The sequence below is a fragment of the Mangifera indica genome, chromosome 8 (genome assembly GCF_011075055.1).
Source record: "Mangifera indica cultivar Alphonso chromosome 8, CATAS_Mindica_2.1, whole genome shotgun sequence".
Taxonomy (NCBI): Eukaryota; Viridiplantae; Streptophyta; class Magnoliopsida; order Sapindales; family Anacardiaceae; genus Mangifera; species Mangifera indica.
This window is the reverse complement of record NC_058144.1, coordinates 11,738,486-11,755,281: the sequence shown is the minus strand read 5'-3', so window position 1 is coordinate 11,755,281 and position 16,796 is coordinate 11,738,486. Positions and strand designations below refer to the sequence as shown.

Genomic DNA, 16,796 nt, shown 5'->3' with positions numbered 1-16,796 from the left:
TCGGCAAGTATGTCACCATTCAAGGAGGTTTATGGGAAGGATCCCCTGTCTCTTTTAAGGCTGGTGGAGGAGCCTTCAAAAATAGAGGAGGCAAATGCACTAATTCGACAGCGAAATGAAATCCTAGACACATTAAAGCAAAACGTCCATATTGCATAGGAACGAATGAAAAAAATGGCAGACAAGAACCATAGGGAATTAGAATTTTCAGTAGGTGATCAAGTTTTTTTGAAGTTGCAGCCATATCGATTTGGATCTTTGGCTACAAGACCTAACGAAAAACTTAGTCCTCCTTTCTATGGACCTTTCGAAATTGAGGAAAAGATCGGATCTGTTGCTTATAAGTTAAAACTCCCTGCGACGACAAAAATCCACCCTGTTTTTCATGTATCACAACTGAAAAAACGTGTGGGACCTCTGGTCCCAAGTCTACCCTTCCGAGTTGCTTAAATGAGGAGGTTGAGCTAGCAGCCCAACCTGAAGATGCGTTGAATTTCAGATATTCACCACAAGGGGATTTAGAGTTGCTGATTAAATGGCATGGCTTACCGGACTATGAAAACTTGTGGGAACTGTACAAGAACCTTATTCAGATTTTTCCCCATTTGCACCTTGAACACAAGGTGCCTCTAGATGGGAGGGGTAATGTTAGAGCTCATGTTTATGTAAAGAAGAGAGGCAAGAGAAACGCTAATGCAATTAAGCAAAGTGAGAAGATAACCAATGATGTCAACACAGGTGGAGCTGAGAAATTGATATATGGCACCGATAATGTTAATACAGGTAGACATGTTGAGAAATCAATAGATGACAGCTTTACAGAAACAAGACAGGTCGCAGAACATCAGCAAAAAATTAGAAGTATGCAGAAAAAAGAGGGAACCATGGATGTATTGTATGCTGAGTTGGCATATCATGATTGGAAGGGCAACAATGAGGGGAGAAGGGGAGAAAAAGGGAGCCTGGAGAGCAGAGAGGGGAAAGGAAAATCATTTGAAGAAGGAAAGGTTTGAGGAGAGAACCAGCCTCTAGAAAGCTAGAAGTTGCATTCGGGTTTTATGTTATGGATTTAATCCATCTTTTGTTATGGTTTTGGTTTGTTTCTGTATCAGGAACATCTCCTTAAGAAGTTTCAATTAGCATTTATATTCCAAGTTACATGTTCTTTTGTTATGAATATTAGAGAAACAATGTTTAATTGCAAGTTGTCTATTTCTGCTTCTATAACAAAATTTATATAGCGAGTTTGCTGTTTCATTGTCATTGTAATATACATTAATAAACTGCCAACAACACAAATATTCTTGCGAACTGCATCTGTGATTTGCCAACGCTTTCGATTTCCGATGGTCGAGGCTATGTAACTTGGTCGAACCAGCTCCTGAATCCTCCAGGTACCTATCAGAGAGATTTTTAGATACAGAACAAACTGATGTGACGCAAAATAAATAAAATAGTAAGTGAAAAAAGCAACTTCAACCAAGCATTTCTATTAAGATAGCAATATAAAAATATCTAACAATTTTTATGTATGGCATTTTTCTAAATGTAAATAAAATGATCTCAGAGGAGGACGAAAGAAAAATTGAAGCTAAGAAAAATTGAAGCTATTATCCAGTTCTATTATTCTGTGCAACATAACAAATTCAATTTAGAACAAGTATTGGATCAATATTACACCAAGAAGGCTGCAAGTGTTGTCAAACAGAGAGGAACACAAAAATGAATTATTAAATTTATCATCTATACATGTTATCAGGAACAAAAGAAAGATCCTGCAAAAGTCTGACCAACCATCACTGAAAAAGGGAACAAAATCATATCATATGAAATTTAAGTCCAAATAAATTTGCCACTAGTATATCACCTATGCCATTATGATTCTTCAAAATTAGTTTATACCTTGCACTTAAGAATCAGAACACTGACCCAGTTGTGTCTGCCAATCATCGACAAAACTCTGTAGCTAAGTGCAGAAAATTTTGAGCACAGATCGAACCATACAGGAATTCATGGTAAATTCTCCCTTCCAACACTTTACTTTCAGAAAACTATCATCGTATGTCCAATGTCTCCCAATTTGTAGGTACTTCAAGTTTTATCAAATCAGGTTTCAGATGCCTGGAAAATGAAAAAATTCTGATTCCTTGAGGGCAAGGCTCAAAGAAGATTAGAAGAGAGGAGATATTGAAGATATTCTTAATAAATATAACAACAAAACAAAAAAATTTCAAACCAACAAACAATGTATCTAATAGAAATAAATACAAGCAATAACATACCTCAGAGTGTAATGCTACAACTGAGGCCAGATTCAGCTGAAAGCTTTGGCATAACCTAAGTAAAACAATATAAATATCCCGCACAAAAAGAGGGAATTAAACATTATTTGTAAATTTCAGAAAGTGGTACAAATGTCTCTCATGGAGATAAGACCATCAGGTAATTTTATCTGATAAAAATGGTGATTACTACAAATAGTACAAGCTTCAACTTTCCAAACCTGAGTGTGAGTATCACAAAGGTGACTGTTTAGACACCAATAATAAAACGTATTAACAGAAAGCTTGAAGCATCCAAACCAAAAGTTTCCTTACTGAAAGCTCAAGATATATGATCTTGACGTCCTAGGACTGCATAAAATCATTCAGTGTGCCATAAAAAGCTTTTTCATGGAAGTTATTTGAGCTTTCATATTATCTCTTCAACATTTTTAAGGTTCTAAGTTCACATTCTATTCAACATCATCAATCCAGTCACCATATATTCTACTGATTTTGTCTGGACCCTTCCATTTTTGATAAGATCCTTGCCCTGGCCACTGGATTGCAACAGATGACCTCTGTGATGGAACTCCAATATGATAAACATCTGCATGAGGAACTGAAATGACTGATGCAACAACAGTATCTGCAGGAATTTTTGAAGGCACTCCTCGCTGCTTTGAGTCAGAATGAGCATCAGAAGAATCTTTAGTTTCCGAGTCAACAAGGCCACCTCCATATCGGTGTAATTCTGTGGTAACAAAAATTGAAATTCAGAGCGATATACACAACTGTTATTCTACCCTATATTAATAATTGAAGAAAAAAGGTAATTTCTTGGTTATGTTCAGCTAATTCAATAGGACTACACAACAAACTGATGAAGCACACAACAGCACTTGAAAGTATGAAAAATCATTGTAATGTTAGTTTGTCAAGCAACTCATCAGTAACAATAGTCCAAGAAAGAGAGATGACATTCGACACCAGTACAAGAGTAATGTTCTTAAAAGCCATAGGCAGAAGGAGCATCTCAGTGTCAAAGTAATACAGTGCATACAATTAAAAAAGAACGCCCTTCAGATTCATAATTCTTGCTGGAGATGTTCATCTTACAAAGATGAAAACATTAATTAGCCTAAACACAGTATGACTCAACTATGATTATACTAAAGTCTATATCAGCTTAAATACTTAACTGATGGTAATACTTCTCACTTGGAGTGGTTCTCAAACTGTATTCTATCAAAACAATAATGTGGACCAACTGTACACAATGTAACTTGGTTAGCTGATGAAATGCCTAGAAACCCTGTAACCATACAGAATGTTTGAAACCTGGGAATAGAATCACAAATAATCTTTATGAAAATCCTAAACTGCAGAAATTCAAAGCTGATGAATGACTCCACTTATAAGGCTCTCATCAGACAAACCCTGGACTTGTTTCAAGAAGCTTGAAATTTAAATTTGGCATGAAAAGATTAGAAAATTTTTATTTTTTGTGCACCTTACTATCTTCTAAGGTTGCTTTCATGATAAGATGGTTGATCAATAGTCAGCAGAATATGATTCACTCCATACACTTGCTCTGCACAGAAATGCAATTAAGAGATAGGAAACATCTCTTTCTTTAAAGTTGATGAGACTAGGAGATCTGGGCTTTTCTTTTTTCTCTTTCTCTGCAATTTTGTGTGTGATGCCTGAGTCACTAAGCTGGTGAGGGACCTCAGATTATTAAAGAATGGTTGAGGAACTTCAAGGCTTAGTTTCATGCACTTATTTATCTCCTCCTCATTGTGTGTCTCTTGGAAGTCTCTCTTCCTTATAAGGACTCAGTTCATTTGCCATCATATACACCTCAAGGACAGGTAGTAGGCCGCTAATTAATAGATGAAAAAATTTTCCTTTACATATCACCAACTCTAAAAATAAACCAAGTAATAGATATTAACACTTCAAAGACCTGAACAAGTTATGTGTATTTATAGTAATGTTATTTGCACTTATAATGAGTATCAATTTGAGTACCAATGATGATGTGTCACCATATAATTGGATGTTACTTTATCTTTAATTCAAAATTATCCAATAATATAATGACACAACATCATTCGTACCGAAATTGATACTCATTATAAGTGCACATAGTTCAATTGGTGTATTTAAAGATCAAGGGAAATTTCAGTTGATAAGAGATTAACAGAGTTATGCATTCCTCTCAAAATCAATGTCAGTAGGGTTCTAAACAATGTTTACTAAATTGATATACATGTCAGTTTAAACATCTAAAAGGTTTGCTTGAATACTTCTATAAAGAAACACCTCTCAATATTAAATTCCAATGAGACTGACGCAAACAAGGCCATAGTACTTCATCCTTGATGAGGAATGCTGAGCAAAACAAAGTCTTTTTACTGAAAGCCCGAGTTACTGACAGAAGAGAGAGACAATCTCAGGACTATTATCATTAGTGCATGATATATGAAACACATTCTATCTTCATCAATTGCATAAATGTGGAACAAGGACAACTGTTTTCATTCATCATATATGGAAAAAGAATTGTAGAATATAATCAATGTAGCACAAAAGATTATCAAACCAGATAGCAGATGCTATTATGACACTATAAATACTTTAAAAACCCATAGAGTTATAACATATGACTTAAGTTGCAACGCAACAAACTAGCTATTATTAATTATAGTTCATGTTTGTCCATTAAAGCATTCCTTAATCAAGAAAAACTCACATAAATATATCTCTCAAGAATTTAGAAACTCCCATAATCAAGCAAGAACCAAAATTTCCAAAATGGGAAGTCCATGTCAACTAATCAGTTTACTCAAAGGTAATATTGCCATGTATCCATTTCTCTGTAATAATAGGAGATCAATCACAGAATTTCTCCCCAAATTGCATCATCTATATAATTTATATTACTACTTCTCAAAATAGAAATAACTTCCACAACCATCGGCAACCAAAAATATAAAAAATAATCACATTAAAACTGCTCATTTTGCCCTACAAAAACCGCATAGAGTAAATCTACCAAGAATTAAAAGTTCGTACCTTGAACGCCATGTGCAAAATGACATTTATTCCCGAACGGGCAATAACCAGTAAGTTCCCACTTGTTACAAATCCTCGTCTTCCAATTAGAAGGCTTCACATTTGACCCTCCGTTGTTTCCACCAGCAGCAGCCCCAGCTCCAGCTACAACTACAGCAGCTCCACCACTACCACCACCATAGCCTCCAGGACCCAAACTTATTGCCGCACTTTCTCTATTCTTACTCTGCTCGTCGTGCAAGAAAGTGCAATTATCTCCATAGGGGCATCCCTCCTCGGTATAGAACTTCTTGCAATGCCTCCCTTTATGTGATCTTTGAGTTTCCGCAACAAAATTAGACGACCCCAAAGAGGGAATTTGAAACTCCTCTCTTTGGACATCGTTAGAACCCGCTCTCTCTTCTTCATGAGCAGCAACAATCTCCTGCCAGTTGGGTGGCGGGCGTCGAAGCTCTTCTATACTATGAGCAAAGTTGCAGTTAGTAACATAAGGGCAAGTTCCATTGCGAAATTTACAACAAAGTTTAGTCTTGAAAAACATTTTGCCGATAGCCTTGGATTTAGAATTGGCATCTTGAGTGTTGTTTCTTGACTTTTTATTCAGCTGTTGCTCATTGCCGGACCTTTGAGACTGGTAATTTGAGTTGGAGTTAGAGGGAGTGTCAACCGACGTGTCGTTCCAAGCTCGGTAGTCATCTTCGGTGGCCCAAACTAAGGAATCAGATGGATTTGGAATACAAGTATCGGGAGGCGCATTTCCCACAACGGTGTGTACCACGTCCTCGCTTGAATCTCGACTATAATTCATAGTTTATATTAACAAAAGCAAACCCCTAATTGATGATGAATGATACCCAGATTCTCAAACGGGCTAAATTTGATGGGAATATTTCTAAATTTTGAGAAATGGGTATCTGAGATTGGAGCATTACTGGATTCTCAGACATGAAAAGAAACTAGAAATGAAAATTTTGAGACGAATACAACAACAGAAACAGTTGATACAACGAAACAGTTTGAATATAACATCTAAATAGAAAAAGGGAGAAACGTAGAACGTAGAAATAGATCTAAATAAACAAACAAGACAATGTCAAAATAAAAATAAAAAACTGAGAAATCTTCAAGAAACTTTAGCTTATACAGAATAGCTTGGAGTGATTGTCAGGAACCTGAAAACAAATAAAGTCTCGTAGAGATCAAAAGAAATAAAGTAGTAAAATTTATAAACTGATTTGGTTTAGAAAAACATTTGGAAGGATAGATGACGTAAAAGAAGTGAAGCAAGCATCGAAAGAAGCTTGGGAGAAGTAAAGCATGGAGTTTGTGTGTAATTTTGTTCCGTTAATTATATCTATTTATGGAAAAGATTAGATTAAGGCATTACACGTTTATTTTTTATATTTAATTTATATACCAATAAAACTATGTGTACTCATTTTAGGTACATAAATATGTACATATTTATATATGTCATTATATGATTGGATGATTTTGAATTAAGAATAAAACAATAACCAATCACATGATGACACATATGAGTGTGTATATATTTATGTACCCAAAGTAGGTACACATAATATTGCTCTTTATATATATGGTTAATATACCATTATATAATTAAATAATTTTAAATTAAAAATAAAATAATATTTATTTATATAATAATATATTATTTATATATATAAATTATGTAGAAAAAATAGATATATATATATATTACTCTTATCGTTGTTAATATAATTAAAAAAAATAGTGTTACGTGTATAATTTTATGTACAAATAATAATATATACTCATATAATTAGATAATTTTAAATTAAAAATAAGTATACCTTTTGTTTTTTAATATATATTTTATACTTTATATATATTATTTATTTTATATGTTTATTTCATATCTTAGATAATTATAATTTAATTGTTATTAGTAAAGTGTGAAGTATTTGAAAATAAATGATTTTTAATAAATTCAAACTATAATCCAAAACAGACTCAATCGTATTATTTTAGTTTGGTTTAGTTTAATTTCAAACTTAAAATAGTATGATTTGATTTGAATTTTTTAAAATTTTTTTTAAAAATTTGTTTTGAAATAGTTCTTAAATCTCACCAAATCAGAGCATGTATCCCTTAGTTTTGAGTATCTAATTATATACTTAGAGTATATATCATTATTATTTAACTCAAAATTATTTAATTACATAATGATATATCATTTAAATATTTAATTGGGGACTAGAAACTATAGGCATATGGGGTTATTGTTTTAGTAAATTTACATAAATACATCTATCAAAAATAAAATTTTAATTGACCAATTTATCATTCAATAATATTTAATTTACTAATTTATACTCTAATAAGTACAATTATAGTTTGTTTTTTAAAATATTTTTTCTTTTTTTATTCATTCTCCGTCATTTTTAGTTCTTCATCTAGTGTTGGATCTAAACCGAGTTAACTTAATTTAGTTTGAATTTATTTAGTTTAAATTTGAACTTAGTTTGAGTTATAGAGTTTGATTCATTTTGAAACCGAATTGAATTTAAGCTAGAGAGAGTTTAACTTGGTTTGACTTACAAGCTAAGTAGATAACTTGATTCGGTTTAAACTTAACTCATTGCTTAATTTGAATTATATTAAATAATTATTAAACAATATTGTTTGTCAATGAATCATGAATTTGAACCATAAATATGAGTCACATATTTGAATTATAGATTTAAAGTTTAAATTATAAATTCGAGTCAAATTCAAACCACTCTTAATATTAGTTCAATAAACTCGAGCTAAACTTGTTCCAAACTATTTTTAATTCAAACTAAACTTGAGCCAATAAATGTTCGAGCTTAGAGTAGTTTGTATCCACCCCTATGACTTCACCACCAACTATCGGCCATTCCCTTTCTTGTCTGATCATCTTCACCATCAACCACCGTTATTTTTTTTTTTGGTCCCCTCCTTTCATTTTCATTGGCATTATTATCCCCAACCATCTTTTTTCTCCTATTGACATTTTTTACCATTTTCCTTTAGTCATTTTTACCATTAGTCATCTTCCGCCTCCCATCATCTTAAACACCACTCTTTTACTTCTCAATTTCTTAGGAAAATCTTTCAATAATCATAAATTTACATTTACTTAAATTGAAAAAAAAAAGGAATAGGAAGATATACATTTATTAAAAAAATGAATAAGGGAAAATGAAAGAAATGAAAAGAATAAATGTGCAAATCCTATGGATGGGAAAAAAATATACATTCTAATTTTTACTTGTTTTTTAATTTATGTTAAAATAATTTTTTTACTTTTTTCTGTAGCAAAAATAACTAACTAATGCGAAAGAAGAGCAGAAAATTAAACTTTCCAACCTTTGAAGCAGTAATGGATTCACCAAAACTTAGGAATTTGTTTTTTTGCCTTTTATAAATTAATAATTAATATTAGGTTATCTTTTAGAGGAAATGAAATGAAATCTAATGTGGAGGAATTAATACGTGTCATGAAGCTTAATTGACATTTGTATGAGATCAACCACATCAGTCGATGACATTAGAACAACCATGTGATGAAATTATAAAAAAATCTTCTAATTTTCTTTTATATGTAATAATATTATGTATATCTATTTTTAATATATAAATAAGTATATATTTAAATTTAAAATAAAATAACATAAATTATGTAACAATATATAAAAATATATATATTTATATAATCGAAATAAATATATATAATTTTATTATTATTATTATTATTATTTTATACAAACGCCTAACAATCTGGCACATTTGACCCAAACTAATATGACAGCCCTAATTTCTTGATCTTAGGCATGTCATGTCAAGATCCAAATAGAAAAATGCAAGTGATGCTAGTAACGTCAGAGAAATTTGTTCTTAAAAAACCTACAGACTGTAGCCAATCTGGGTCTTCAAAAAACAATGCAATGTATGTGTGTGTGTGTATATATATATATGTGTGTGTGTGTGTGTGTGTATGTATGTATGCATATAGATTGAGAACAATTATGGCAAAAATCAAAAGTATGTGAATTATAATAAATAGAAATTGAGGTATCCAAATTCAAGTTCTGATGAGGTCCATTCAAATACAACATGAGGCATTGATGTTAGTCATTTTCATGACTCAATTCGCTTTACGTATTACATTTTTATGGGAGATAGGATCTTTTTATACTTTTGGTTTTTTTTACAAGTGAAGAAGGAGTATTGCTTTTTCATCTGAAAAAAATAGTGTAATCTCACACCTTTTTGAGAAAGCAGTTTGGATAATATATATGTGTTCAACTATCCTCTAACTCTGTCTCTTATAACTACCCTCGGGAGTTAAATAAAATGAACCGAAACGGGTTGACTCATCATGAGTGGACTTAAACTCAATATCTCACACTCATACATGACGAAAGACCCAAACAAAATACTTACTTATAGAAATCTCACTTAGCAATATGTTTCATACTTGTAAATATATCGTGCAGCTTCATGAGCAACCTGTACTTGAGAGCTAAATACTATGCATCTGTTAGGAATAATATAGTCACTTCAACTCAAATAAAACAAAATAAAGCGTTAGACTTGCAACACCCCAAACTTACTCTATAACACTAACTTTTTTTAATCCTTCATTTAACATTGTGTTATTTCATATGTATCTATGATGAAGTTCATTCTCCTATATAAGTGATATGATCAACCGGCTAATGGACACACGTAATATATAAGTCTTCCTCTTCTACACGAAATTCTCAATTTAAACTTAGCTACTTTTTTAGTCATGTTTCATAGATCGAATCGTGTATGACCATAGGTTTCAAGCTAAAATAACAATACTAAGAGTAAACATCGAACAACAATAAAGAGTCAAATGGTACCGACATGAGGTAATCTTCATAAAGTCTCACACAACGAAGAAGTAGAGATTCATCCTCTGACTACTTTAATTGGTCGTCATACTTATGCACATATGGTATAAATCATGTGCTATTGTGTGTGTTTTCTCAAATGTTATTCGCAACACTATACAGATCTTAGTTCAATTGCTACACCTAGTGCCTAACTTGAGTTTTCAATCATCTTCACACTTGCAGGTATTTATTCATATTAAGAACTCACATATGACATTCATAAATTATTTGGACATGGAGAATCTAAATCAGTCATTTTCAAATACATCTATCCATAATCTCATCTTGATTAATTATCAAGGCGATATTTTAACTTCAATAAATCTTTTTTGAGAAATTTGTTTCTCGTTAGTATGCTCTTTTAGCATCATATTTCTTAAGAATAATGTCTCATTTTTGTTTGCTCTCTCAACACCAAAGGTAATTACTCATGTGAGTAAGTCAATCTCTAACTTATGTGACATTACAGTCTTGTTGAGCTAAAAACAATGTATATGCATTGAAAATCCAAGAATTTTGGGACACAAGTTCAAACATAAACTAAACTTGAATTCATAGTTTTCGATGTTATGTCACTAGTACAATATATAAGATTAACACTTATCAATCATACTCTACACAATCCAAGAGATTTAACATGTGCAAGATATACTTTTCTTGGAACAATCTTGATCAAAGAATCAATGACCATACAATGCATAAAATTATATTGTACACTCATTTCTCTTTTAGAAATAGAGTCGCTTACAACATTGTGTCTAGTGTCGATATATTTGGTTATCCTATAATACTCGAGATCGTTTATTTCAACAGACAATTATTGCTCTAACAATATTGTCCAGTTTACTCAAATTCATAAAAAATCTTCTTAACCAAACAGTTTTTTGCACAATCACTGAATAAACTATATACTCGGCCTTCAATATGAATAAGACTATATATCTCTATTTCTTATCGCTTTATGATATAGGCCATTTTGGAGTAAGAAAACATAATCATAATTTAATTTGCATTGGTCTAAATTTCTTCCCTAATTGACATCTTAATAGTCAATCAAATGCAAATTTGATCCTTAATCACTTAAACAATAATCCACATAGCCTTTCAAAATATCAATATTCTACAAACAGCCTTTCAACGTTCTTTTCAATATTAATTCATATCGACTAACCAAACTATCAACAAAAAACAAAATCTAGGCATGTACGCATATAACATATATAATACATCTAATGATATCTGAATAGGTAATTATTGACATTTCTCTGCTTTCATCTTAAGTTTTGGGACATATCTCTCGACTTAATAATTTGTCATTTAACATAGGAGTATCAATGGATTCATAACTTACCATATTGGATTGTTCTAGAATATTTTGAATATTATGCTCTTGTGATAGAGTCAAAAGTTTTTTTAAACAACTTCTCTACATTTTAATTCACAATATGTAATATGTTTTTTCACATCCTGCAAGTCAAAAGTATGGATAATCATCCTTTGATGATCATTACTTACTTCAAATCATTTCTAGTTATCTACGCATTGACAAAATTACAAATTTATCATCAGAATTGTCACATAGACATGATGGTCTTGATAAATCATTTTAAAGTCATAATGTATTAACTCTTATGAAATTTCAAGTACCAGTATTTGGATGACATTTTTAGGTCATTCAACATTCTTGAAGCTTGCACACTGCGCTTCAGACCTATAACAACGAGATCTATATCTCGTTCAAGCATATTTCTTTGTCAAGTTCTCTACTAAGGAAAGTTATCTTGACATTCATTTGATGTAATTCTAAATTCAAATGTGTCACTTCAGTTAAAATCAAACACATTGAAGTAAATCTTATAAATGATAAAAATATCTTTTTGCACAATTATACTTACTCATTAGGTATAGTTTTCGCTAGAAGGTGAAATTATATCTATTTACTGAGTCATCCGTCTTACGATTGATTATGGAATCCACTTGTTCCCAATAGGTTTTCAATCTGATGGTGAGTCAACCAAAAACTTAGAATTGGTTTGTTTTCTATGCATTTCATCTCTTCTTCCAATGCATCTCAACATTTTTCTTCATTTCGAGATAAGACAACTTCTTTTATGACTTTAAGTTTCTCATCATCTTGGGTAGTGGTTATGAAAACCTCTTTTCAATTTAAAACATCACTTGAACACTTTCAAACATCCATTCTTTTGCAATTAAGGATTAACGCTCCTACTTTCGAAATTGATTAAAACTCAATCTCAATGCTCTCACTAGGTTAAGATGGACGAAACAAGTAATTAAGGATCATTGCTCTAACTATCCAAAATAGGCTAGAGTTCAATTGTATTTGCTCCCACTACCTAGCATAAGTGTAGGTATTATCTCTTAGGACTTAACTAACAGTCATTAAGATGTACCTTTCCTTATTCTTCTCTCATCTCATCCAAATGAAACTTTTATCAACATCATTCATATTAAGAAAAATATCCTCTATAAACACAGTATCTTTAATACAATTTTAGTTAATCTTCTAGCAAAATTTTCCCCAATGAGCACATACCCTTTGGAGTCTTTAACATATCTATTAAAGATACATTTCTCTCTTCTCAGTCCTAGTTTTTTTAAACTTATGGGAAAAACTATAGATAAACATTGTTAACCATTAAGATTGCAATTAATTAACTCAGGTTTTCTACCTGTCATAACTCATAGAGAGTGAAAGCATCTGATTTATTAAACACTCGGTTAAATACATAAGCAACAATTAACGTCATATCACCACAAAGTGACATGTTTTGTTTGCACCTTCATTGACCTAACAATTTCCAATAGAGTTCAATTACTTTCTTCCTCTATACTATTTAGTTGCGAAGCTTTTGGAATCATTTGTTGCCTTACTATTCCTTTTTCATTACTCAATTTCTTGAACTTTTAGACAAACACTCAAAACTTTGGTCAATTCTAAAAACTTTTATCTATTTTGTTTAATTAATTCTCAAGCTCAATTATATATGGTGTCCAAAATAGTCTACCACTTTTTACTTATAGGAGATCAAATTGGTAAGACCAAATCAAACATAATCATAAACACAAGTAATGAAATATGAGATACCTTCTTAAACTTTACATTTATAGAAAAACATATACCTAAGTGTATAAATTGCAAAGGAAGTTAAACTTTTACAACTTTGCCAAATGGTTTCTAAAAGTTGTTCCAACTAAATAATACTCACACGTGGGCAGTTCTATTTATATGAAAGTTCTTAATAAACTTTCATAGACCAATTTATTCAATCATATTGGCCAACGTGCCCTAATCTAGCATGTCATATATTTACATTCGTATCTATAAATATTGGAGAAGTAAATAATGGAAAAACTTAACATTACTAGAATGTAGGGTAATAAACACCATATAACCATTCAACCAACAACCCAAATTTATAGAAATCAATTTTATAACACATTTTGATAAAACACTCAGAGAAATTCAAATTATATCTTAGTTTTAGAAGAACAAATACTTTAACCAAAATTCATCGAATATTTAAAGTAATTAGATTTCATATGGGTATAGGAATTGAGTACCTCACAAAACTCATTTACTTGTGTCTATTTCTCTTACTACAACTCTTATATTGTTCTTTACATACATTCAATTCACCTTTTTCATAATTTGATAAAAATCTACTAAAGATCTTCTATCATGAGCTATTTGATCAATGACTTCTACCTTCATAATCCACATAGGATAATACTTAGTAAAATATCATAGTACTAGAAAATAAAGTTTTATCACTTTATATAGAATTAGACAATATCATTTTCAGCATCGTTCATTCACGGGTGATATAACTCTCATTGCTTCTATTGCAATTATTTATGTTGTTTCTATCTCTTTTCCAATACGTTTGCCACTCATATGTCTCAATTCCTTGCTCTTATTCTTTGAGCAATATACAACCTCCTTCCTCTATTCAGATTTAGGCCACTTACTTTTGAAAGTCGACTTTGCAATGTATGCATGAGTATTAAGTCTAGTTACCTCAAGAGCATTTATCCTCTAGTTTTATGTGCAAGAACGACTAACAAAAGTCATTTAATTCTCATTGTGGATCATATGCACCTTTATATGCTCCCACTTTCGAGAAGAGATCACTCTACTTAATAAACTTACTGTTCATTTGTCAGGTTGTGCCTAGCTGACTTCAATTCCATAATCATATAAATCAACTTTAACAATCAACTGTTTTCATTTGGAAACTGTAGTTCCTCCAAACTTTTCCATCAAAACCATACTAATGGGATATGCAGTCAAGCATTACTGGTACATATATACTAGAGCACTATTAATGAAACTGATCAAGATATCACATAGAGTGAGTCTTGCTTCTTACATGCGTGATGTGTGTCTACATCACGTTTGTGTAACACACCATTTGGGTTTCTATCCCTCACTAAACTACAACTTTATCTAAACTTGATCTACGACCTTTAAAGCCATGCTATCAAAGCAATCAAATATACATCAGTTATTGTAATTATGCATTAAAAATTAAAATATTTCACATAAAGCATATAATTAAAAGTTTACTATATTCCCAATCATCTTTCATGATATAAATGTTTGACATTTTAAACTTTAATTTAACGTTGCTAATATTAATTCTGGATGAGAATTTCACTAAATTATATCAATATTAGAATTCCCAAATTTAATATAAAAATATGATACAACAATTGCATCATCCATTTTGACTATGACCATTTCATCAACTCGTATCGTTTTTAGAGTCATTTTATCTGTGATAAAGTCTCTATGAAATTTGCATTAGGTTAGATATCTCACATTTCATTAATTTGGGAATAATATCGAAGCAGTGGATTTTCTCTCGTGCATTACTAAGCATCATTCTTTAGCACGCTGTAATGAATCCACTTAGTCCCAAAAGTTTCAAATTTTTATCTCAAACAAGATCATTGATTACAGGGCACATATTCATGTATGGATATTATTAGACTATGTACTATCTTTTTTCAATTAAAAAAGTACTTCTAATTATATGTAGTCTCAACATGCACCATTAGATCATCAAATATTCACATTATATACATAATGTGATGGTTCTTAGTCAATAAACTTGCATAAAGTAAAACAAGTATTTCAAAACACCAATATGTGTTTTTAAGAGTCAGAATGAGATATTACATATCTTTACGCGTCTTAAGACCCATGGAACACATCTCATGTACAGATCCGAGCATCACACAACTACTAAGATTTGTAAAAATAAACTCATGCACCAATACATGTCGAAAAGCATTATTCACCCGCCTTTATGCGCCAAAACATGGTATTATATGCTTTCATGAACCAAGCTGATGTCACACACACGTCTTCGCACCAAAATAGTGCTAGAAATGAGCCATACATACTCCCACACGCTAATACAAAGCATACACATGCCTTTATGCACAGAGATTGAGTCCCTACGTCACCACGTGTAAGAAGTAGTTTGTCACATGCTTCCACACACTCACACGATTCGGTCAACAATTACAATCAACTTTTGACTGTTGACCGATCAATTGACCTGAGTGAGTATTGACCGATTAGGGTGAAACCTGATTGACTAGATGGGTTGACCCATTGTTCGATGGGTTTTAACCAATCTGTTGACCAATGAGTTGGGCAATCGGGTTTTTCTACACCAAATTTGACCTAGTTTGCGCGATAAACCCTAGAATTTTTTTCCTTTTAATTGGCCAACTTTCTACAATTTTCTGGCAATGGTACCATAGGGCTTTTATAGCCTATAAGTCGGATGTCATTTTCGCACCAACAATGACCTCTGAAGTTGCCAGATTCCGATGATACGATGGCTTAAATAACACGTTTTCTAGTCTACAAGTCGGCTTAAATTCTAACGTTAATTCGACTCGATTTTCATTTCAATGCATGTAATACAATTTCAATCATTCATCCAACATGTTTCCCATCACTAATTTCATGTCATTTTGGCCGAATTGAATTCGTACCCAAAACAAATTTTTAATCAAAATTTCAATCTATAAGCAAAATCCAAATACTAAATTTCTATAGAATACATAATTTCATGCATAGAAAACATTGCATTCACACAACCTATGTTTTGATACCAATGTTGGGAAAAATCATGCCAAAAATCAAAAGTCTGTGAATTACAGTAAACAGAAATTGATATACCCATATTCAAGTTCCAACAAAGCCTATTCGAATACGGCGCTAGGCGTTGATGTTAGTCATTTCCACGAGCTAATTTGTTTCACGTATTGTATTTTTTTGGGAGACAAGATCTTCCTATGCTTTTGGTTTTTTAACAAGAGAAGGAGTATTACGTTTTTATCTAAAAAAAAAATAACGTAATCTTACACGTTTTTGGGAAAGCAGTTTGGACAATATATATGTGTCTAACTACCCTCCAACTCTCTCTCTTATAACTGCGCTTGGCAATTAAGTAAAATAAACCAGGTCAAGTCGACCAGT

General features: G+C 31.7%; 1 protein-coding gene across 3 annotated transcripts; it reads right to left on the bottom strand.

Moving 5' to 3' along the window:
- Positions 1-1,179: 1,179 nt before the first annotated feature.
- LOC123224387 (zinc finger CCCH domain-containing protein 12-like) lies at positions 1,180-6,655 on the bottom strand. Of its 3 annotated transcripts, none has more exons than XM_044648026.1 (4): positions 5,343-6,642; positions 2,283-3,015; positions 1,903-2,121; positions 1,180-1,398 (listed from the first exon to the last, which is right to left on the bottom strand). In XM_044648026.1, the coding sequence occupies exons 1-2, from the start codon at positions 6,148-6,150 to the stop codon at positions 2,735-2,737; spliced, it is 1,089 nt and encodes a 362-aa protein (XP_044503961.1). In that variant the 5' UTR covers positions 6,151-6,642; the 3' UTR covers positions 1,180-1,398; positions 1,903-2,121; positions 2,283-2,734. The 3 variants fall into 3 exon arrangements, with proteins under 3 accessions (XP_044503961.1, XP_044503962.1, XP_044503963.1); XM_044648027.1 differs by lacking the exons at positions 1,180-1,398; positions 1,903-2,121 and adding exons at positions 3,464-3,531; positions 3,775-4,697 and having other exon boundaries at positions 2,883-3,015; positions 5,343-6,655; XM_044648028.1 differs by lacking the exons at positions 1,180-1,398; positions 1,903-2,121 and adding an exon at positions 3,775-4,697 and having other exon boundaries at positions 2,889-3,015; positions 5,343-6,655.
- Positions 6,656-16,796: the final 10,141 nt, after the last annotated feature.

Excerpts from the sequence above, each read along its gene's own strand:
- LOC123224387 (XM_044648026.1), bottom strand. The coding sequence starts at position 6,150 with ATGAATTATAGTCGAGATTCAAGCGAGGACGTGGTACACACCGTTGTG. Across the intron at positions 3,016-5,342 it reads TTTTGCACATGGCGTTCAAG|AATTACACCGATATGGAGGT; the intron begins GTACGAACTTTT and ends TTGTTACCACAG.